General features: G+C 39.4%; 1 protein-coding gene across 2 annotated transcripts in view; it reads right to left on the reverse strand.

The window, feature by feature from the left end:
- Positions 1 to 18,334: 18,334 nt before the first annotated feature.
- The window catches only part of C18H16orf87 (chromosome 18 C16orf87 homolog), a 41,154-nt gene continuing 33,919 nt past the window's right edge, over positions 18,335 to 25,569 (reverse strand). The window contains exon 3 of one of the 2 annotated variants that reach the window (XM_075536599.1): positions 18,335 to 20,379. In XM_075536599.1, the coding sequence (XP_075392714.1) occupies positions 20,261 to 20,379 (119 nt within the window). In that variant the 3' untranslated portion in view covers positions 18,335 to 20,260. The remainder of the gene's footprint in view (positions 20,380 to 25,569) is intronic. The other variant, XM_075536598.1, reaches the window with a different exon arrangement.

The raw sequence follows: 25,569 nt of genomic DNA on the forward strand, positions 1-25,569 counted from the left end.
GTTTTGCTTCTTAACTGGGATAAGATAACACTGATCTTAATTTTTTGTATTTCATTTGGTTGGCATATTTTGACTACATGTCCAAATAAATATACATTCTTTGACTTACTATATTTTATCTACTTAAGTTTTTAATACATTTATAAGAATTTCTCACTATGGATGAGAGGTATCCGAAGAGTCATTTTTAAAAAAGAAAGTAAGTAATTTTACCTTTTTATTTAAAAAAAGCACTCTATGTGTGACGGGTCTTGAAAGGTTATGAACAAATAGAATGAAAAAATAACAGTATTTTGGGGAGCGTTTTTGAATCCCTCTTGTAAGTTGGATTAATGAAGAACTGCAAACTATTTAATATCAATCATGGAGGGAGAGAATGCTAGCCTTACACTTACAGGCATGGAAAGCTAAGTAAGGTATGTAGCCAACTAAAAATAAGAATAATTCACAAAACAATAAATGTAGAATAATCCCATCTAAGTGAAAAAGATAGACTGAAATCAGATAGATGGACAATCTCAGTTTCCTCATTTGGCCATCAAGTGGCCCTAGACTAATAATTCGATGCTGTCTTCCTTCCCCATCCCATCCCTAGGTCGTCTAGTCAGCATTCTCCCTGGGGAAAGCCACCCCAGTTACAAAGACTTTCTTTCCTAAGGATGATCGGGCAATCAATGATCACCAAGGCAGTAGCAGTCCTCTGTGCCACCAGGCTCCTTCCAAATCACTGCTGGTGTTGCTAGGTGCTGCTCAGGCAGTTCCGACACAGCCACCCTGTGTAAAACAGAACCAAGTACCAGTGGCCCTGCGTCCTCACTGCAATTGCTTTTGTGTTGGATCCCATTGTTGCAGTCATCTTAAGGGCTTTTTATTTTCTTTTACCAAACATGAAATTCTTTTCTAGGGACTGGTCTCTCCCAATAACATGTCCAAAATATATGAGATGAAGTATTCCCATTCTGGCTTCAAAGGACCAGTCTGGCTGTACTTCCTCCCAGAATTCTAGCCATACTCATTGCTCAGCCCAGCGGCCCCCACCCCCAAGTTTTTTCCCTAGGTGTCTTGGTAGGAGTTATTTAGGGAACTGATTTCAAAAATATATTGGATAGATCAGAGACTGCATCAGCTCTAGTTTCTTAGATATGGTGTCCCACTATATTTTCAGATATTAAATTATATTAATTTATCATCCTAGTTTTAAATATGAAAATAATTCAGACTCACAAATTACAAGACAAAAAATGTAAGAAATATTTGGAAAAGAATTAGGTTTAAGGGACTTCCAAGGTTAGCTGTGTATGGACGCATGGTGGTTAATTGGTTAAACATTAAGTTGCCAATCATAAGGTCGGTGGTTCAAATCCACCAGTCACTCTGCAGCCTTTAAAAGATTTAAGTTTGGAAACCCAAAGGGGCAGTTCATCTCTGTCCTCTAGGATCACTATGAATTAGAATCAATCAGATAGCAGTAGGGCTTTCATTCTGCTATGAGAGGCTTTGTAATAGAAGCAGGGACGGCAAGGTGGACACTGAAAAGCCAGCATGAGCTTGAGAAGAAAGGAAAGACACTGAAATGGCACATAGATGGGACATGCCAGGGCAACTTAGAGGGTCTAAAATGGAAGACCTTACAGCAGTTTTCATAAATAGCTGGAAGATGTAAATTTTCTTCTTCAAATTATGCAGTAAACATTTCAGGACACATTTTAATATTTAGAACTTAATGGATAATTCATGTTAAATGTTTCAGAGGTGAAGTTGATGCCAAACTTTTTTTTTTTGCCAAACTTCTTTATAAAAAAAATTCTAACTTTCTTTTCAGAGTTTCTGACAAGAGGTTTCTGTCACAGATGGTTGTGCTATCGTATAATAAGACCGGAACATGTTAATTTAAAAAAAAGGAGTTTGTACTCTGACGGACTCATTGTGGGTTTCAGGATATCTATTGTAGCAAATGTGCTAAAACCCAAAAGGTAAGATTGAAAAATAAGAATACTCTTAAAGAATGATCTCCTGTGTATAAGCAAATGTGGTGAAGAAAGATGATGGTGCCCGGCTATCAAAAGATATAGCATCTAGGGCCTTAAAGGCTTGAAGATAAACAAATGGCCATCTACCTCAGAAGCAACAAAGCCCATGTGGAAGAAGCACACCAGCCTGTGTGACCACAGCGTGTCTAAGGGATCAGTTATCAGGCATCAAAGAACAAAAATTCATATCATTGTAAATGAGTTGAGTGCAGAGTGGAGACCCAAAGCCCATCTGTAGGCAACTCGACATCCCCTTACAGAAGGGTTATGGGGACGAGACGTGCCAGTCAGGGTGCAGGGCAGCAACTATGAAACATACAACTTTCCTCTAGTTCTTAAATGCTTCCTCCCCCCACTATCGTGATCCCAGTTCTACCTTACAAATCTGGCTAGACCAGAGGATGTACCCTGGCACAGATAGGAACTGGAAACACAGGGAATCCAGGACAGGTGATCCTTTCAGGACCAGTGGTGAGAGTGGCGATACCTGGAGGGTGGAGGGAAGGTAGGGTAGAAAGGGGAAACAGATTACAATGGATGGACAACAGAAAAGTGGGTGAAGGGAGATGTCACACAGTGTGGATATGACAAAACAATAATTTATAAATTATCAAGGGTTCATGAGGGAGGGGGAAAAATGAGGAGCTGATATCAAGGGCTCAAGTAGAAAGAAAACGTTCTGAGAATGATGATGACAGCAAATGTACAAATGTGCTTGACACAATAGATGTATGGATTATGATAAGAATTGTAAGAGCCCCCAATAAAATGATTTTTAGAAAAGAATGATCTCTATAAATGATACACAAAATATTTTAATATTGGCATTATTTTAGCAATGTGTTACTCTCAGTAAATATGATAGTATACTTTCTATATCTAGAGCATGTCTTGTAAGTATCATCAAACAAATTCAATTAATATATTTTTCTTTTTAATTAAAAGATCATTTTATTGAGGGCTCTTACAGCTTTTATAACAGTCCATACATCAATTGTATCGAGCATATTTGTACATATATTGCCATAATTATTTTCCAAACATTTACTTTCTATTTGAGCCCTTGGTATCAGCTCCCTTTTCCCCATTCCTTCCCCTTCCCCCCTCCTGACCCCTTGATAAATTATAAATTATTATTTTCCTATCTTACACTGACTGCTGTTTCCCTTCCCCCAAGGTTTCTTTCCTTCTCCTCTCCCCACCTTCCCCCTAACCTACTGGTACTGCTGCTCCCATTTCTGTTCCTGAGGGGTTTATCTGACCTGGATTCCAGTGAGCTCTTATCTGTACCTGTGTACGTGCTATAGCCTAGCCCGCAGTGAAAGACAGGACTGGGGTCATGATAGTTGGGGGTGAGGAAGACTCAAGGAACCAGAAGAATATTTTGTGTTTCATCAGTTCAGTTAATATTTTTACAGTCAATTATTTAAAGAACTTAATTTCTCCAAACTTAAAAGGATATATTTGTGCAGGTTGGAAGGCAAATGGAAATTAAATGTATCATTTAATTTTATTGGGAGCTAATACAATCATTTAGACATTCTTACTGTGAGATTAGAGAATCAATGTAATACTTGAGTTCAAGAAATCAAATACTTTTCTATTTGAATTCTTATATCAAAAAAAGTAATATATATGATTGCTACGTATATTATTTATAGGAAGTGCTATAAATGTCACCACACCAACCATGATTTTTTTAAGTATTTAAAATTACAAAGGACTTAAAAATGTAGCCAGAATAAATTCATTCTTCTTTAAATTTCATAAAATCCTTTATAATTTTAAATTATAGCTCATGGTGTTTGATCCCCTGCCTTACTGATTGCTAAAGAAGTAATTTATAGTGGTTTCTTTATTTTTAAGATATCTTATTTAAATACCACCTAAACCTTCTCTGCACATAAGAATGTAAAACGTGCCCATATTATAAAAAATACAAAAATCAAACTTCAAACACTTAAGTAACACACAAAAATATTCTGAAATAACAGGGAGTAAATGGTAACATACAAATTTGTATGGTTTATTCTAACAGCTCCCAAATAGCTTTCCTTTAATCGTGATTGCATTTAAACAAATAAATCTTCAGTGTATCATAGAAGCAGCAGTCAAACAACATATTGATTTGGACAAAATTATTACAAAGAACCTCATTGAAGTATTTAAAGAGCAAAGATGTCACTTCGAGGACGAAGGTGAACTTGACCCAAGCCATAATACTTTCAATTACTGTATATACTCGTGTATAAGCTGAGTTTTTCAGCACATTTTTAATGCAGCTTTTATGGGAAAATTAGGTGCCTCGGCTGATATTCGGGTCGGCTTATACTCAGGGATATATGGTACCTCATATGAATATGAGAGCTGGAAAATAAATAAGAAATACTGGAAAGGGGTTGATATTTTGAATTGTTTTGGGGGAAAATATTGACTATACCACTGCCAGAAGAATAAACACATTTAAATCATTTTATTGGGAGCTAATACAACTCTTATCACAATCCATACATACATCCATTGTGTCAAGCACATTTGTACATATGTTGCCATCATCATTTTCAAAACGTTTTCTTTCTACTTGGGCCCTTGGTATCAGCTCATTTTCCCTCCCTCCCCAACCCCTGATCATTTATAAATTATTATTTTTTCATATCTCACACCAAGCACTGTCTCCTTTCACTACTTGCACCTAGTCTGTCTGAAGTATCAGCAGAATCCAGTAACACCCTCTTGTCCCAATAGCTGGCGGCCCTGCAAACAGACCTATTCAAGGTCTCTCAGTGGGATAGATCTTGCAACCCCTTCCCTTTAGCCACTCCTTGCCATTCTTTTCTGCCTGGTGACTTTGTCTTCATAAAAACTTGGGGGAAAAGAGTCACTGAAACCTGCCTGGACAGGCCCTTGACAAGTAAGTCTAACCACCCCAAAACCCACATGAGTCAAACCAGGCAGTGTGTCCACCTGGGCTGTTGTGAAGCACCCTACCCAACCCACCATGTGGCTTATCCTCGTCCTTCGGACAATCCTGCTCAATTGTAACCCCTGCCTGTGGTCGATTAGACCAGCTGTCCCACATCAAGCTGCTTCTGAAATGAGGCGTGCGGCTGAAAGGAAAAGAAAGAGACATGTACAAAGCATGGGATTGGGAGGACAACAGTCTGATGGACTGAACTACCGAGTATATTCAAAGCTTGGTTTTTATACTCTTCTTACACAGGGGAATGGTTACAAAACAAACATCAAAGAAATTGCTTTTAAAACATTCTGAACCTCTTATCTATGCAGATGTTACTTAACTAGGCACACTTTCTAAACACTTGAATAATAACAACACTATATTCTAAGATAAGCACAAGGACAAAAGAATCTTAAAGAGGTCTTAAAGAACTGAGTTATGTCACAATGCTTTTAGCTGCTAGGTGAACAGAGGCACAGGGGACTAATCAGTCACACACCAAGAAACACCTTGATCAGCAGACCTCCTATACCTGCCCACCCCCCCGCGCCCAAATTGAACTCTCTTACCAACTTTCCCTAACTTGCTTTTCATCAGACAACCCCCTGGGCTGCATCTTCTGGCCCATTGGCTGGCCTGCACTGCTTACAACACACCTATGCTCCATCTTTCCCCCATGGCTGGGCCAGCACAAAGGCAGACCTACAGCTACAAGGGACCAGGAGGAAAAATGTTTCATGTCTACTCAGGAAAATCCAAATGGACCAAACATGCCAATTGCGGAAACTTTCTGATGAAAAAGGGCCCCTTTTATATTTGCTTGGGGAACACAACAGGCATCCTGAATGCACTGACTTATAGGAATACCTGTCCTTATTGGTCAAATGTAGGTCTCGGCTTGAAATAGGGCCCTAACCGCAACCAGCTTATTATGGTTTGAAGAAGGCAACCCCCAAACTCCTGCACAATAGGCCAACGTAACCTTTTATTCTTTAACATCTTTCAACCATTTAGCCCAACACTGGCAAACTAACTGGTATTACATTTGGCCTCCAACTCTGTACCTCTGGCTGAGACCCTGGCACCATTTTCATCTTCCAGAGAACCCTCATTGCACCTTTGCGGCAACTTTGGCCAGTAGGGTCACTAGCCAGCCTTCTAGACATTCCTTTAAATCCACCCTCACTGCCCACTCATCCCTCTAGTTTCCCAGCTGACCCCTCCTGTACACCTCTGAGCACCCCAGCTCTCCTGTCTGTCTCACATATTATGCATTCTGTCCTCAATGTCTTCTGGCCGGAATTAGCAATTGTCTGTGCCTTAAAGCCAATCCATTCTATTATGTAGAGTGGATTGTAGGAAGCAAACCCCACCCCATCCCTAGCATAACTTCTAATCAAGCCTGCACAGCCATTGGCCCTAAATTGACCTTAGGAAATGTCTTTGGAAATCCACATGTCTTTTAAAGCTAAAAGCTAGTACTCCCTGGCTGACAATTCCCCCTGCCTGTGTCCAAAACACTATGCTTTATCACCCCCCCCCCCAGATGACCACTGATTTGCCTGTCCCCCTGGGCTTCAGCGTGTACTGCAGGAGTGGAAGTCCCACGTTCCTGTGTTCTAGTTCAGCTCTTCCTTCAGAGTTATGTGTACGAAGGATGAGGACTCAACCTTCTGGCCCCGTTCAGTACACACTCAAAACGAGCAGCCTTTGTGGTATAAGAGTGGCCAGGTCAGCTGCTTTAGGAACCTTAGCCCTTATCAAAGGAGACATTGACATCCCTCACCTGCCCTAAGCCATAGAGGCTGACACAGGAAGCCTCCAGTATCCCACTGAGTTGCCCAACCAGCAGCTTAACGCTTTAGCTGAAGTTGTCCTCCAACCCAGATGAGGCCTGGGCATCCTCTTTTTATCTCAAGGACGGGTCTGCATACCATTAGGAGAAAGCCGGTGCTTTCATGCTAATAAATCAAGTATTATTGACACTCTCCAAAAGGTTGTGGGCTTTGTTGCTTCTGAGTCAGATGGCTGCTTGTTTGCCTTCAAGTGTAAGCTAAACATTTTAACTTTCCAAGCATATTAAAAACTCAGGAAAAACAAGACAAAATTGTTAATGGTGTTGAAAAAACCCTCTCATAAACAGAAGTAAGAGCATAATTGCAGTTCTTTAGCTCTGTAGTCCTAAATTTGATTTGGCTTAATATACACTTCCACTACTGGTTTTGTGCAGTACCATTCAGTTGGTTTCAACTTAGAGTGACCCTGTGTATAACAGAAGAAAGCACTATTCAATTCTACTACCATCTTCACAGTCTGGGCTATAATTGCAGTCATTGTGTCAATCAATCATGTTGAGAGTCTTCTTGTTCACTCACCCTCTACTAAGCATGATCTACAGGGATTGGTTCCTCCCTAATGACATGTTCAAAGTACAAGAGACAAAGTATTGCCATCTTCTACGAGGGGGTACCCACTCCCTAAAAAAAAGCTGTTGTAGTACACATTTTTTCCTGCTAGGTAAGCATCCAGGTACTTTTACTATGAGTTTGTGTATCCAGTGGTGTTGCCTGGGAAAGATCTCTCTGGTCATAGTGAATTTTTTTCTAAAAGCAGTTTCAAGTAAATCTCATTTTTTGTGATGGTTGGTTTAAGAGAACAGCATGTGGCTGTGAAATTTTGTTTCCTGCTTAGGAAAAATGCAGAAACTGTTGTATGTTGAATACAGTTTACAAGGACACAACTTTAGGAAAAACTCAAATGTAGTAGTGTTTTTTTTCATTTCAAAAAAGGTGAAATGTCAATTGATGACAAACCTCGTTCTGACCTTCCGTCGACCTCCCGAATGGAAGAAAATGTCAACTCATAGTGAATTTGAAGTTCATTACACCAGGTCAAAATATTAATCAAGCTTTGATTGTGTAACAGTTGCAACAAAAAAGACCACCATGAAAATGCACCTGCTTACACAGCCATCTCAGTATGCCAGTTTTTGTCAAAAAACAACATGCCTTTCTTGCCCCACTCACCTTGCTCACCTGACCTCGCTCTGTGTGACTTTTGTTTCCATGAATGCAGAGGGACGTGAAAGGACAGCGATTTGACAGCGAAGAAAAAAAAAAACCCCGAGGGAGGTGCTGTCAGTCATCCAAACAGATGAGTTTGAAAAAGGTTTCCTAGAATGGAATTGCATATTTGACAAATGTATTAAGTGTCATGGAGAGTATCACTTTGAAGGTGATAAGGTTGTTTGGTAAAACAGTTTAAATACATACCATTGAAGAAAAAAAATACTGTTATTTTTGGGGTATCCCCTCATATCTTTTTTTGAAGTTGCTAAAGATTTAATTAAAAAATCATTTTTTGGGGTGCTTGTACAACTCTTATCACAATCCATACATCCACCTATTGTGTCAAGCACATTTGTACATATGTTGCCATCATCATTTTCAAAACATTTTCTTGCTACTTGAGCCCTTGGTATCAGCTCCTCATTTTTCCCCATCCCTCCCTCCCCCTATTATTAAAAAAAATAATTTTACTGGGGGCCCATACAACTCTTATCACAATCTATAAATGCATCCATTGGGTCAAGCACATTTGTACACTTTTTGCCATCCTCATTCTCAAAACTATTTCTTTCTACTTGAGCCTTTGGTATCAACCCTTCATTTTTCCCCCTCCCTCCCTCATGAACGCTTGATAATTTATAAATTATTATTATTTTGTCATGTCTTACACTGTCCAACATCTCCCTTCACCCACTTTTCTGTTGTCTGTCCCCCAGGGACCGGGGTATATGTAGAACCTTGTGATCAGTTCCCCCTTTCTATCCCACCTTTCCTTTACCCTTCTGATATCCCTACTCTAATTATTGGTCCTGAGGGGTTTATCTGTCCTGGATTCCCTGTGTTACCAGTTATTATCTGTACCAGAGTACATCCTGTGGTCTAGCTGGATTTGTAAGGTAGAATTGGCATCATTATAGTAGGAGGAAGCATTAAAGAACTAGAGGAAAGTGATATGTTTCATCATTGCTACACTGCACACTGACTGGCTCGTCTCCTCCTTGTGACCCTTCTGTAAGAGGATGTCCAGTTGCCTATAGATGGGCTTTGAATCTCCACTCTGCACTCCCCCCCATTCACAGTGATATGATTTTTTTTGTTCTTTGATGCCTGATACCTGATCCCAAGGACACCTCATAATCACTTAGGCCGGTGTGCTTCTCCCATGTGGACTTTGTTGCTTCTGAGCTAGATGGCTGTTTGTTTATCTTCAAGCCTTTAAGACCCCAGGTGCTATATCTTTTGATAGCTGGGCACCATCAGCTTTCTTCACTACAGTTGCTTATGCACCCACTTTGTCTTCAGCAATCATGTTGGGAAGGTGAGCATCATGGAATGCCAGTTTAATAAAACAAAAGTGCTCTTGAATTGAAGGCGTACTTGAGTAGAGGCCCAATATCCATCTGCTACCTTAATACTAAACCTATAAATATATGCATATAGATATATTTCCTCACTGTCATATATAAATATATTTACATGTTTACATGCCTGTATTTAGACCTCTATAAATTCCCTTTGCATCCTAGTTCTTTCCTCTAGTTCCTTTTACTTTTCTCTTGTCCCATTATATGCTCAGCCTTCATTTGGGTTTCAGTAATTCCTCTCGGTTACATTGCCCTTGACCAAGCCCTACCAGGCCTTCGAGATCCTCCTCGCCATCAATTTTAGATCACTTGTTGTTTCCTTGTCCCTGGGTTTGTTAACATCGACTTCCTTTCCCCTGCTTCCCAGTCTCATCTCCCCCTGTAACCATCAGTCCTATTGTTTTCTCCTCCAGATTGTTTATCCCACCTATCTTATCTAGGTAGATTTTCAGAGATAATAATATGCACAAAAACAAGACAGCAAAACAAAACAACAAAAAGGAAAACCTGTAAAGTCTGTTTGTTGACATTTGGGAGAGATAAACACATTTTTCATTCACATTGAAGAAGTACAACTAGCATGCTCCCTAGAATACAAGGGATACACCAAACATGATTTCAAAAGGGGATAATCTGCATGCCAAAGGATTACATCTGCAGAAAAGATGGCCCTCGGTAATAATTCAATTCTTCTACAGGCTAAGAAGGAAAGAATGAAATCCAGTCTGAGAAACAGGCATAGAAAACAATGAGGGGAAACAATGGACAGCCAATAAAACAGTGCACAAGGGATATAAAGGATCCAAAAAGGGACTTTTGAAAGAGAGTCTAATCAGGTATTGTGACTACAAACACAAGTGTTAAAAATGAAAGGAGCAGACTGTAAATGCTCAGTGACAAAAATAAACAAGGACACCAAAGACTGCTCCTATCATAGTGCCTATGAGCCCATTTACAGCATGGCCAGACATAGAGAAGGTGTCCCACAAAGTTAAGCCATTCAAGTGTCTGCTTTCTCATACCCCTGTTGGGGTTGAAGCCCATCTTAAGCATAAACCCTGAGCTAGGTCTGCTTACTTGGAAGAGGAAACTGAATCACCATTATGCCAGTGCACTTGACCAGGAGGCAGATTGGGGCCCACTCAGACACTGCAGGTTGGTCGTATGCAGCCAAACAGATCAGTCTCTCACACACTCGGTCAGTCACACGGAGGTTAAAACATTTCAGACCCTAGGCAACCCTCACAGGTGTCTCAATCACCATGTGACATGCGTTCCCTTTCTAGGCAACTCTAACAAATTACCAGGTTATCGGACAGAGACTTAAATCTGCTTAAGAGATAAGTCTAATTTCAACCACTGTCAGACTTGAGTTCAACCAATTACCAGGGTACCAGACGGAGGCTTAAGTCTGTTCAAGAGTTAAGCCTAAACAATCCATGCTCTTGTCCAAGTTTGTGGATTGTAAACAAGCCAGACTAGGACCAGGCATAAGTCCATTAAAGTCAACTTACCAGGCATATTTCAGATCAAAGTTGGTCATTTCTGACCAGGCAAGAAGCGGCATTCAGAGACTAGTGAATGAAGTGGAACATCTCAAGTGATGCCCTTGCTCTGTGTGGGACTGCTCTGGACAGAGCGAATTTCACTCTGTCCAGTCTATCTGTGCCTGGGGATTTCACTGGGGCCCCCAAAAGTTACTGCTCAATTAAGGACCTCAGTAATAAAAAGTTCCATTGACGGCAGACAGTGTCAGCTATTGCTTATGCCACTCTGACTCCAAATGCTGGCTAAAAGCGGGTTTTATACAGCAGTTAGGAGTTTGGAATGGGGGCTGGGAAGTTGGTTCAGGTGCTGGTTACTGTTAAGCTAGTGGCGAGATATTGTGGTTTTACCAAGATTAGTTCATTCTGAGAGCTGGGGTGGGGTTCATGGTGGCACAATCCTTAGAAAAGTTTGTGGTTCAATGTGTGCGGGGGAAGATAATGTGTGCTTGGAAGGGCTGGGTTTTAGTTTAAAACAAAATGGCTATACTTACAGAGAAGTGAGCTATAGAACACGAGAAGTTGACTGGTGGTACATTGTCTTTTGATTACAGGTAATCAGTCCTCTATTTTTTCATATCTACACTATACCTGAAGAATCTCAAAACTTATTTTGAATTGGTGTGGTAGTTATATAATCTGTTGACCATTTCATAGGATTAAGAGTGAAGGGGTGGAGTTTAACCTGTCAATCAGGTCACAGCTTGATGACCTCATTGGGAGGCTCTAAGGAGATAAATAGCTATCTGGAGGCAGGACACAGACTCATTCTCTTGGAGGCATTGCAGTGGACAAGCCACCTGGAGACAGGCTGATGGCAGAACCACCTGCCAGCGCTGAGATGTTTACAACGTCCGTGGATCCACAAGACTTCCCACCTACTGTCCTGTGATCTTCCTGCATTCGGCATCATTGAATGTTGTTTCGTGAGTCTGAAGAGGATTTTATAGATTGGTATGGGACATATGGGCTAATATTGGACTGATGGACTTGATCTGGACTGGGCTGGGATGTTGTCTCAATATACAATTTCTCTTTATAGAAACCTCTTTCTTATACACATATGAGTGTCTCTGGATTTGTTTCTCTAGTCCACCCAGACTAACACAATTGGTGAATATATTAATGTTCTTTCTCTTGGAGCCCAGTGGTAAAGTGGATTGTGCATTGGATACAAGGTTACCAGTTAGAAACCACCAGCCACTCTGTCGAAGGAATATGAGGCTTTCTGCTCCTGTCAGGATTTACAGCCTTAGAAACACAAAGGTGCAGTTATACTTTATTCTCTAGGGTTGCTATGAGCCAGAATTGACTTTAAGGCTGTGGTTTTGACACTGTCAGGCAAGCATTGGACTGTTAACTACAAGGTTAGCAATTCAAACCTGAGAGTCACTCTATTCATAAAGATTTAGTCTTGGAAATTTTATATCGGGCAAACCCTGGTGGCATAGTGGTTGTGTGTTAGGCTGCTAACTATAAGTTTGAAATCACCGGCCGCTTTGTGGGAGAAGAATGGAGTTTCTACTTCCTCTGAGAGTTAGTCTCAGAGACTCAGAGGGGTTCTACCCTGTCCTATAGGGCTGCTACAAGTTGGCACCGACCCAATACCGGTCAGTTTGTTTTTGTTGTACAAGAGTAGTGAATTTGGTTTTCAATCATGACCAAATGAGATCTAGTGGCTCTGTGGGTTGAACATTGGACTTCTAGCTGTAAGGTTGGCAATTCAAATTCACCAGCTACTCTGAAGGAGAAAGATGAGCCAGTCTGCTCCCTTAAAACGTAGTATTTCTGCAACCACAAGGAGCAATTCTATTCTGTCTGATAGGGTGGCTATCAACGAGGTTGGAATCAACTTGATGCAGGGGATGGAGAATTGTGGTCAATTTGCCTTTTGGACAGACGATTTTCTGGTAGACAGCCAGCTTAACTCATCATCAGACTGTGATAACCACAAATCCAGATGTTTAACTCCCATTCTTAATCAAACTGCTGCTGTTTGATGGGAATGTCCAACAAATTACCCAGAGGAAGTTGTACAAACAGAACAAGGGAATACTGCATGGTTTAAAATAAATAAAGATATGCATCAGGGTTGTATCCTCTCATAATACTTATTCAATCTGTATTGTATATGGAATAAACAATCAGAGAAGCTGCGTTACATTAACCTGTGATACTTAGATGACATAACTTTACTTGTTGAAAATGAGGACTTGATACACTTGATGAAGATCAAGAATTACAGCTTTCAATATGGATTACAACTCAATGTAAAGAAGACCCAAATCCTCACAACTAGACCAGTAGGTAACAATCACAATAAAAGGAGAACAGATTGACGTTGTGAAGGATTTCATCTTGCTTGTATCCACAACCAATGGTCATGGAAGCAGCTGTCAAGAGATCAAACAATGCATTCCATTGGACAAATCTGCTGCACAAGACCTTTTGAGAGTGTTGAAAAGCAGGGCGGTTACTTTGAGGACTAAGGTGCACCCATTCCCAAGCCAGAGTGTTTCCAATCGTCTCATATGCATGCGAAAGTTGGACATTGCGTCGGAAAGACTGAAGAAGAATTGGTAAGTTTGAATTGTTGTACTGCCAAAGAACAGAGAAAGGTACCATGGACTGCCCAAAGGACACACAAATCTGTCTTGGAAAAAGTGCAGTCCAAAGCTTCTTAGAAGCAAAGATAGCAAGACTTCGTCTTTGGACATGTTGTCAGGAGAGAGCAGCTCCTTGAGAAGGATAGTGTGATAGTTATGTTTATCATACCAACTAGGCCGCCATAAGAACATGTGGGCAGAGTTTAGTCAGGTCACAGCTTGATTGGAGGGCAACCAAGATACAGAAAGCCGCCAGCATCCTGTCTCAATCTTGCTCCCTGGTGATCAGACCAGTGTGGTACTGCTTGCGCTAGTTCTTTGCCTCAACCGTCTGCTACACTACCTGCATCCTTTAAATACAGGACTGACTTGTTAGCGCTGAGAACAGAGTAGATGGACGAGGAACTACAGCATGAATAGTCAGTTACTTGATTAATAGGTTGGCGGTCTTGGACAAATAGGTACTTTTCCAAGTTAATCTTCTTCTTTGGTGAAATCAGGATGTTGGTGGGAAATTAGCATGATGTCAATAATTATTTTAAAGAACCACCCCAGGATTGATTTTAGTCCAATCTATGCTTCCATGTATAGTGGGTGCTGCCGTAAGTATGGAAGTGAAATTCCTGGCAATACCCACAGATGCTGTACTCCTTGCTTGTCCTGGCTTTTGCTACCCCAAATCCTTGAGGCCACTGTGAAGTCAATTTCAGCGAGAGCTCTGCTATTTCCATCTGAAGGGTTGAGACTTTTTCTCCCCAACCCTGTATAGGAAGCATATTAAGAGTTAACTGTCCTTTCTGAAAGCTAATATGAACTTGTAGTTTGTACAGTAGGTCTCTCCCTGACACTCAGGCATGTAAAAAAGTCTTGGGCTAAGGTTTTGTTGCTGAAAGAATGGCTTATTGAATGAAGTTCTGATACACTTTTTCTGTTACCTGTTTTCTTTGAGAGGCCCCTTTAAAATACTTACCCTGAAATGAGTAAATCGTGTGGCATCGTGGGTTATATGTTGGGTGGCTAGCCACAAGGCGAGGAGTTTGAAATCACCAGGCACTCTGCAGGAGAAAATGGGTCCTTTTCTACTACTGTAGTACAGTCCCAGAAACTCACAGGGTAGTTCTACTCTGTTTTAGGGAGTCACTATGAGTAAAACTTGACTAAATGGCATTTAAAAATGAATTAAGTCCCTATCAGCCCTCTGGAACCTGTGTTCTTAATCTTTTCTGACTGCTGTCTTGTGCAGTTGCTTCTGCCACCACTGCTCCCTAGCCATTCCTCGTGCCAGCTTCCTATCCTTGGATTAAGGAGGTTCAATATGTAGAGATCCCAAGGATGAGCTCCACTCCTGACTCTTTTTCCCTAGTAGAAATCAGATTCCCTGCCGTCTGTTACTACGGTGGCTGTTTTATATTCAATTGCCATTGAGTTGATTCACATTAACTCATAGCAACCCTACATAGTGTTTCTGAGGTTTTGTAAGTTTTCACAGAAGCACACAGCCTCACCTTTCTCTCAGTGGACTGCCGGTGCATTTGAGCAATCAGTTAGGTGGGGAGCAGTCCATCATTTACCTGATGGTGTCACCAGGGTTCTTTTATATCCCAGAGGGTGGCAAAACTGGCCAATGCCCACCTTAGAGTTCAAAGTTTTTACAATCACAATTAGCTGTTAAAAACCACAAATGAAGGATCAGCATCTTTCCCCATCGCCTCTCACCAGGTCTCATCAAGAGAAGTTGTTTGGTGGGATTTACAAAGACTACAGCTGGAGAGTCATATTCCGTAATTCACTGCAAGTCATAACATCTTCTGCATAGATTATTCTCATCCCATTTCCTGTCCCGTGTGCAAAGCAAATCAAGCTGCAAGATAGAATTACAACTAATGAGCCATTCTCAGGTGGTCCACCATTCTCCCAAACAGTTTTAGACAGAAACGTTTCTAGTTTTCATAGGCTCAGATCCAGAGACAGCCAATTTTAAAAATGCTCTCCAAACGATGGCAATACAGAATACTTTCCCACAGTACCCAAACCTAGAGATACAATCAGATGTTGAAAATGGACTGGCTAAGCACTATCAGATCTACAGCCTGCCCATCCTTTGGCCTTTTGTGGAGATACCTACACTTTGTTGACAATGATTAAGGTCACCGGCTAACCATTGTCTGGTTCATAAGAGTAGCATCCCAAGCCCTGCCTTAATCCATCTGAGTGAACCACCTTTGTCAAATCTTGAACTCCCCTCCCTGAGTGATTCACCACTTCTCTGCCCTCGAGTTCCTAACTGGCAGCATCACCATTGGGGGTGAGACTTATCTAGACCATTTGGGGTCTGAAAGTTTACCTCTGGAAAAACAGGTCACCATGCACACTGTAAGTGGGTTTCCAACCCCAGTGATACAGGCAGACCATAGATCCAGGTGCATGCAAAGAAACTGTCCCTCTGTGGATAGCCAAGCTGCTACCTAAAGCACTGGGTCTGTTGACAATAAAAACACCAAGGCGAAAAGCAAAAGCAAAGGCTTGATTAAGCTGTGTGCAAGTCTGAGACTAAGGGAGATTCCAATTACTCCTGCCTCTTGTTGCCTTTCAAGTTTTTATAGAGTAACAATTACACCCTAATGATGTTTCAATACAATGTCATGATTATAGGTGAAGCATGCAGAGAGGGATACAAAGATAGTGACCCTTAGTATGTTTCAATCCTCCCCCAGGGATGTGCTTTTTAGTCTAGTGTCTCAAGGGTCAATGACCTGATTTAGTTTTATATTTCTTTTTTTGTTGATGGCTGTGGTAGTTACATAATCTGGTGTCAAACCTATTAAGAGTGAAGGGTAGAGTTTAGCTTGTCAATAAGGCTGTTTAATGACCTCATTTTGGAGGCACTATGAAGATAAATAGCTCACTGGAGGCCAGACCCACACACTCTGCTTCATCATCTTCCTGTGAGACGTTCCTGACAAGTCACACTGAACAATATGGATGGCAGCCACAACCTTGGAGCTGGAGGAGTCACGTGGAGACCCATGCCAGTGCTGAGATGCTTCCACCACCACTGGATCCATGACTTTCTACCCACTGATCTTCCTGCTTTCAGCATCATCACATGGCTGTGTGAGTCTAAAGAGGAATTATGGACTAATATCAACATAAAGGATAATATTGAATTTATGGACTTGATATGGACTGAGCTGGGCTATTTTCTTAATGCACAATTCCTCTTTGATATAAAGCTCTCATATATATCAATATCTATATATATATAGAGAGAGATATAATGTCTCTGAATTTGCTTCTCTAGTCTACCCGGAGTAACACAACAGATGGTATTTAAAAAAACATTTATTTTATTGAAATTTTGTGACTCTTCCAAGGGTATTGTGCATTATTTTAGTGAATGTTATGCACATAATGCCTATGCAAATTAAGCAGTTATAGCACGTGTAAATTAACAGCCTGTGCCCCACTAAAAGAGGATCAGATTAGGGTCCTAGTAAGGGCCCAGCAGTGTGGTCAATATGCAGCCAACCTCAGAGGTTGGCAGACAGAAAGAAAAGGCATGAAAAGCAGAGAGAAAGCAGCAGCAGGGAGAGGAAGGGAGGAACCTTATAAAGGAGCTGTAATATGTTAAAGGACTATAACCCTGAAGACAGCAAGAAGACTGGAAAGGGCCCTGGAGTGTCACCAAGGATGCTGAAAGCAGAAATGCTCACTTTGTGGGGCCAAGAGGAATCCTGGGGTCTATTCTGATGGGGCTCAGAAAAGACCTTCACGGTGATGGCCAAAGGGAGAAGTAGGAATGCTTCATGGACAAGAGATGAGAAAGCTGTCTCACACGGAGGGAAGAGGTGTACACTTTTTCAGATGCATGCTTTCTGATCCAACGTTGTAGCTTGTTATTTCCTTAATATACCACTTAATTGTAATTATCTACAGACTGCCACGGGAGGGACTGTTGTTGTCAGAATTGGTTTTTTTAAAAAGCTGGTAAGGAGGCATATCTGACATCCAACTCCTAGGTATCAAGTTTGACCTGATCATGGTTCACACTATCCTGTGTATGTCCCTCCCAAACTTAGGTTGTGCCGCTACTATTACCACCATTTTACTCGACACCTAAGGAGTCACCTAAGGAGTCCCATTGCCACAGCGGGTTGCACATTGGGCTACTAACCACAAGGTCAGCAGTTCAAAATCACAAGGGAGAAAGATACGGCTTTCTGCTCATAAAGAATTCCAGGCTCGGAAACCCACAGGGGTAGTTCTACCCTATCCTACAGGGCTGCTACGAGTCAGAATTGACCTGATGGCAGCGAGAAAATAAAATAATTATTTTCAACATGGCAAGCATCAAACCTAGTCACCACTTTTTTATTGTACCCCATGAATATTTGAACAGACCTTTCCTCTAATGGCCTTCACCATTAAATGGATAGCTCTGACAATGATTCTTTAAAGACATGCCTACTCCACAAGCTCTTGCTTGTTCTGAGGACAAATACATGCACGCATTTTTAGATATAAATAATTTTGAACTTTTTTCTCTCAAAATGTAAATAACTTTCCAAACAGCAAAAGCTGTAATCTAAATAAGGCAGAAACCTGTCAGAGAGGGAAAACTAAAATATTTTCCACTAAAACTAGAGGCTAAAATAACGTTAAGATTGACCCCTCTTCAAAGGTGGAGGTTTTGCCAGACCTGGAAAGACAAGGCAGTCTCCCCGAGCTGCAGCTGTCACCGGTCTCACTTTGAGATGATTCAAAGATAAAACAACATTAGTGTTCGTAGGGGCAAACTTTTATTACTATAATCTTAAAATGTACCCAAGGTACCTGAAATAGTACTTACAGGAATACTTATGGAATAATAGAAAGTGAATTCTTAGAGAAATTGTACAAGTTTATGTTGCTTAACATGAATGAGTCTATAAAACAGTATTATGGATTTGGGATGTAAAAATGCCATTTTATATGTTTGTATATATTTGATACACATATCAAAGTAATAACCACCGTGTGCTAGCTGCTTTGGCTCCATTAGTCAGTCTCTGGAGCCTCAGGGTTTGCAAATTTGTACCTTCAAGTTTGCCTCTGGGTACAAAGCACTGAGTAACCCTTGGGGGTCCTAGATGGAAGTAAAACACAGAGGGATGGAGCTAAGGGGCTCCAACTCAGTTTCCTTTTGGGGATAGCCACCAGGACAGCCAGGCCGGGCATGTGCCTGCAGCAGCGATGAGCACACGGACCGCTGTGACTTCGCTATCATCTGTGACTCAGGAGCTGTAAGCCACAGAATGACTGGTGGGCTTCAGTCAGCAGGAGCTGAACTAGAGCTGCCACTGGTCCCACTTCTTGGCAACCTTACAAACCTAAGTCCATCCTCCCTACCTGTGGATTATGTATGTGTGGTCAAATATTGCCTTAACAAATGTTATGCGGCTCATAGCTTACATCCTACTTAGTGAGAGTGTAAAGCTCCCTCTGCTGGCTACCATTTAAATAAAGTAGAAAACCATGCAGAACGTTTCTTTTTGAATGGGTAGAACTATAAAATGAAGCCTACAATGCTGAAACAGAGAGAGATTAACTGAATGGGAGATTTTCTTAAGTAAGTGCTGAGTCTAAATTGTGTCTAATTTTAGAAAAGAAGGTTTTGGGGCTTCCAAACAGAATCAAGAAAAAAGTTGACTGTACAGGAAAGGTATTATCAGGTTTAAGCATGCTAATAAATATTTGGTCCATAAAAATGGAAATATATTTAATAAAGAGTGATAAAGTTGTGATTAAAAATAGAAAAAGATTAAAAATTTAAATATATCCCACACACTTCACTAGAAAAAGCTACCACACTACTCTAGTTAGTTTTAATATCAAGATTTATTTTTCTTCCAGGGTGAGATTAACTAACAATTTAAATAATTATGAGGATGACAATTTATCAATTCAAATAAAATATTACTGCTTAAAAGTGACTATCTAAGAAATATTTTGTATGTAATAAATATATTTTATGTTTAGGTTAACAGGCACCATCTTGAGACCAGGAAAAAAAAATTAACCAATAAATAAGTTACATTCAGGAAAACAAGGTGTATATATCTAATGTATGACATGTCTTATTTTTTTTTTCATATAGCACCCAAACTTCCAAAATGCTTACATATTATTTCCCAAAGACTCCAAGCTTAAGTCGAAAGTATAAAGGCCAAAGGAAAAATCAATTCCAAACAGAACTCATCGTTTTTCCATCCAATAATGTATTAATTGCCAAATTTATTAAAGGAATTGTGATCTGTTAATGCTTAAAAGCTGAAATGTTTGAAAAAGTCACTCTTTTTGAAAGTATTTAAAATATTGCATCTCTGGTGGCAAACCTGAACATTACAAGTATTTTATTTCTTTAGTTTTCATCCCTCCAATCCCACCCTGAGCCCCTTACCCTTAATATCCATCCAGCACTTTTTGAAAAAAGTAAATACAAACACGAAACACTGATAATGCTCCTTAGTAAACAAGGAAGTCCAAGTCTAGAATTTGCTTCCAATTTGTGGCACGAGGGGATCAATAAAGGAAAAAAACAATCAATGACCCTTATTGATGCATTCAGAATGCTCCTGAGAGTCCATAACTGTTTGAAATTTTGGTGATGTAATCCTGAAGAAAGTTTCAACAGATTTTGCAGACAATGATCAGAGAATAAGTCTTTGATTGATAATTTTTCTGTTTATTTCTGCCAAGGCGACTGAAAACACGAAAGCCTTTTCCTCAGAGAGGTTAGCATACATGTCAATTTCCTTTTCCTGCTTTTCTGTTAAAAGAAAAAAGGAAAGCTTAGAATAATGAACAGTAGATGTAGTTAATTTTTAAATTGTAAAAAATTTAAGCTCAATATTAAATACTGTACATTATAAAGTACTTTGCTACAGAACTTAAACATTTTAATTATACAAATAACTGAAATACCATTAATTACTAAGACTAAATGGAGACTATATACACATTTTATACAGTTTATTATCTATACACATCATATCTATTGTCATTGCGTGCCTATGATTCAGACTAAGAACCACAAATACTTTTTTTCTCACTCGTGTGCGCTAACTCAGTCAAAATGATTTTCTTTTTCATGCTCAAGATAGTTCCCCTCTAAATGTTGACTTTAGGAACATTAACTTTTTCACCCAAGCCAAAATTTGTTTCTAATTTCAAAAAGAAGTTACCAATGTGCTATACCGTTGATTAAGTAAACATTAACTACAAAAAGAAACATCTTAAAATCTCAAGGCTTTAGGTTTTCCTCCTCTCCTAATTGAAAATTTAATCTACGTTGGTGGTAGAGAATTTGAAATATACAGAAAAAGAAGAATCAACTATGATCTCATAAACAAGCTAAAACCAAGTTAACACGGTACACAGTCTTCTAAATTGTTTTTTTCTGGCTCTATTATAAGTTTATTTTCATTTTGTTTTGACTTTTAAGCACAGCAAGTTCATGGAAAAACTCCATTACCATTTAATTCCATTTTCATGACATTTTTGAAGTCCCTCAAATATTGTTAAAGATTTTAATCATTTTTACATTATAAAACAGAAGTCTTTCTCTCTGTGCACATTTCCTTCTCTCTAAATATAACTACTTAAAAAGTTTCTCCTTTTCATTTTTTACTTCCTTATTTCCCAGTAACATTATTATTTGATGCTGTGTATTAGTTTTAGGCACTATTTATTGACTTTCCACCATGAGAAAAAAAAAAATCAAGATTTCAGTATTTTTCATCTCTCCCCTCTACCTCCCTCCCCCTCTAAAATACTCTATTCTTTTTATTCCTTCATTGCCCCATTACTATGGTATGATAAAATTTTCATGGTTCACATTATGACATATATTTTCACTTTTCCCCTTTAACTTTGTTTTTCTTGAAGTGATTCATTTTATTTGCTAAATTTTCTATATTCTTATTTCTAATGCAAATCAAACTTCCTCGGATGATATAAATCTACTTTTAGAATGTTTACACACATTAGGTATTTTATCAATTTCATCTTCTCGAAGAGATCTGTCAGATGAGTCTTATGAACTTCTGATCTGTTTTCTACGTCTGCTCATAATTATCTTCTCACTCTCTTCTCTGGATCCTGGATGTCATGGTGACTTTGTCATTTATTTCTTCACATTGGTGGCACTGATCTTGTAAAAACTTCCCGAGAAAGGGAGCAAATTTGTTGAAACTTTGCATGTCCAAATGGATCTTCAATCTATCTTCACAGTAATTCAAGATTTGATTTAAGACTTCTAGAATTTCCTTCAAGTAATATAGTCTTCCAACTACAATTGTTGCTGCTGAGCAAACACATCTTTATTAAATTTTAATACTTATTTTAAAAATTGTTAAATTTACAAACAGAGAAATGCACAGATCTTAAGTATGCACTCGAATTTTGACAAATGTACACAACCATTTAATACACACAACAATCAAAACCTAGAAAATTCCCTTGACTCCATAAAAATTTTCAAGCTTTTTACCAGTTAATCCTTTACTGGCAATCACTGTTGTATTTTCTATCACCACAGATAGTCTGTTTTTGAACTTAATATAAATAGCATCTTATAATATGTACTTTCTTGTATCTTTTTTTGCCAAACATATTTCTGAGATTCATTCATACTGTTGCTGTATCAGTACTTTAATCCTGGGTAGTACTCCATCATTGTATTAATTCTAACACCATTTTTTAATCTTTTCTTCTGTTTTTAAACTTGTATCTTTTCTCTTTGTCCAAAAATACATGATTGTAGACTTGATATAATTTCTGTATTTAGCCATCCCTTTCAATCTGTAAGTTCAATGAAGTTTGAGAAATTTTCTTGATTTCATTGTGTCTTTCTCTTCTCTATCATCTTTGTCTTTTCTCTGAAATATCAATGATAGATTTCAGACCTTACACAGGTTGTCTAAATTTCTTCTATTAAAATTTTCACCTCTTTTCATTTTGCTCTATTTTCTGGAACGTTTCTTCAGTTTTATCTTCAAATCTTCTAAGGTTTTTCATTTCTGCTAATCATATTTCAGAGTATGATAATGGGGAAGTGTAGGGAAGGAAGGAACAAACCTACTGAAATATTCATGAACAGACTTTCAAGCATTCTTATTTTCAGCCTCATCATCATCTCCACTTCCAGATATAAATGATGGACAAATTTCTGTTCTTCGTTGGCAATTTGGTAATAAAGATCAATGTGTTCATTCACCAACCACCCAAAACCCACTGCATGGAGTCAAGTGAAAGTCATAGTGACCCTACAGGTCAGAGAAGAAGAACTCCTTTGCATTTTCTAATCTGTACCTCTTTATGGGAATATGCAGCTTCATTTCTCTCCCATCTTTCACTAACGGAGGTTATTTAATTTAGATTTTTGAGGCCTGCTGTTATTATTTCCAGGTTCCAGAATTTAGTTGCTGTTGTTTCTTCTCCCATTCCTTGTCTTTCAGTCCTTTAAAATAAATTCCTTTAGTGTCATTTTACTGAGATTTTGAAAAAGAGATGAGTTAGATGTGTATTCATTCAATCAGTTTTAACATGAAGTATATTTTTATTCTGTAACTTCATTAAAAAAGTTAATTCAGAATTGTCCAAATATATGAATGCCCAGAATAATCAGAGTTCCACATGAAATGGAAGTCAGACCAACCAGAAGAATGTATTTGCTTTAAAGAGAGTCACCTTGCTTTTTTTTACTAGCAAGTTTCCTCTTCCATTCTTTCCTTTACAAAAGGCCACACTAGATGGATTCAGCATGAAACCTTGACTGAATGAACTGGGCCCTACCTAAAAAATATCTAAATATTTAGATATTGGGCTTAGACTGTGAAATAGTTAAGGTTTATTGGGCCAACCTGGCTGATAAACACAGGTGGGATTAACTGAAGAGGGGCGAGATAAATGGCTCGGTGAGCCTCCTGCCTTTCTAGTTCTCAGATCTCCTGCTTGCTGATGGTCGGACCAGGGTGCATGTCTTAGCCGGTTCCCTGCTTCAGCTGACAAGCCTCACTTCCTGTAAGACATCTGAGGAGAAGACACATGAATCTACCCTGATGTATCCCTGGGTGCTGAGCAGCCATGTGGAGACCCCTGCCAGCACTGAGATGCTTACACGCTCAATGATACGTCTTTCCTCCTGCAGTCAGCATCATTGTGTGTCTTTTGTGGGATTGAGGTCTTTGTAGATTCGTGTCAGACATATGGGCTAATGTTGGACTTATGGGCTTGGACAGCACTGGGCTGGGATGCTTTCTTAATGTACATTTACCTTTTATATAAAACTCTCTCTTATACATGTGTTTCTGTGGATTTGTGGATTGTTTCTCTGGTCTACCCAGACTAACACACACTGTAATACCCCCTGGAAGAAAATGTAAAGGATGGTCACCCAAGACTGTGGAAATGGCAGTTACTAGACCTTGGGTGGGACCCCTGGCTTAGTGGGTGTCCAATGAAAGGGGACCCAGAACCACCATATCGGTGCCTCATTGCTCTCCTTGCATTAATATGATAGGTTTGGGTCTGAGAGGCACGTTCTGCCCTTGCAAGAGATGATGCAGGACAATTTCTCCTAGCACAAACCCCCATACTCACTGCAACTTGCAGTTAGACTATACTCCCATAAATTCCTATCAATAGAACCTTAAATTCTATGCCATTGGATAAATTGATGTTATCAATACAATTGCCTTATACCTGAAGGGTTTGATTGACAATATTTTTCTTTTTGTTGTTGTTGTTGATCTTGTTGGCCTTGGTTTTGGTTTTTGTCATAATATGACCACCAAAGTAAACTAACCCGAGGACAAGCAGATGGATTCTGGGTTCCCACATAATTCTAGCACTAATCCAAAAACAGTTAGTTCTTATAACATGGCCCTGGTTCAATACTCACCTTCACAAAGAGATCACTGAAGATAAGGGTACTACAGCAAAGTGTGGTGAAGAAAGCTGATGGTGCTGGCTATCAATTGGAATAGTGTCTGGGGTCTTAAAGGCTTGTATTCAAACAAACAGCGAAGTGAGGTGTCAACTAAGTCCACACGGAAAAAGCACACCATCCAAGTGATCCAAAGATGACAATAACAAAATCCAAATATAACAAAGAGGAAAATATTGGAGCTTAAATTGTGAACACCCAATTTGTTGAAGACTATGGAGGGCAATGGGAGCCTAAAATCCATCTGCAGAATAACTAGTCGGATTAAGCCCCTGGTGGATCCCCAGGAGCCACAGGCAAGGGACTTGAACAACTTTACTACCAGATAGTGATAAGTGTAAACTTGATTATGGTGGATTGAAACATGGTATGATATGATACTTGGTCAGCTAACCTCCCCTCTTGACCTATACTGAATTTGTTCTAGGCTGAAGGATTTATCACCTTCAAGTTCCAGAACAGAAATCTCTCCTCTGACCTTTCAAATATTGATGGTCTTTTCGTTATACTTTATGTGTATTTTTATCTTTGTATTATTGTTTTCTTCTTTCTCCTTAGTTTTGTTTTTTATTGTTTGTTAGGTCTCGCAGTTTAGGAGGAACAGAAGGAGTGGATCCATAGAGATTAATTAATAACTGATGCAATTGGGATTGGGGAAGCAAATTAAGGAGCAATTAGTGGATGCAGGAGGGGGGAGGGAGTATTAGAGCTGATTGTGATTATGTATATACAACTCTTTTTAGAAGCGATTTAACTCTGGGAGCAAGTGAATATGAATATTCTATCAAGTAAACTACTTTAAAAATACATAATAAACTCAATTTGGGCTGTGGTTACCATGGGTGAAAGAGAAAGATTTCTTGCTCAGGGGGCACTGAGTTCATTTTAATGGTGGTGGAACAATTTGGACAGGGATATAAATAATGGTTGTATAACACAAAGAGTATTATCAATGGCACTGAATTATTCATATAGAAGACATTAGAGAATGTTTTATGTATACTTTTTACC

This window comes from Tenrec ecaudatus, chromosome 18 (assembly GCF_050624435.1).
Source record: "Tenrec ecaudatus isolate mTenEca1 chromosome 18, mTenEca1.hap1, whole genome shotgun sequence".
NCBI classification, from domain to species: Eukaryota; Metazoa; Chordata; class Mammalia; order Afrosoricida; family Tenrecidae; genus Tenrec; species Tenrec ecaudatus.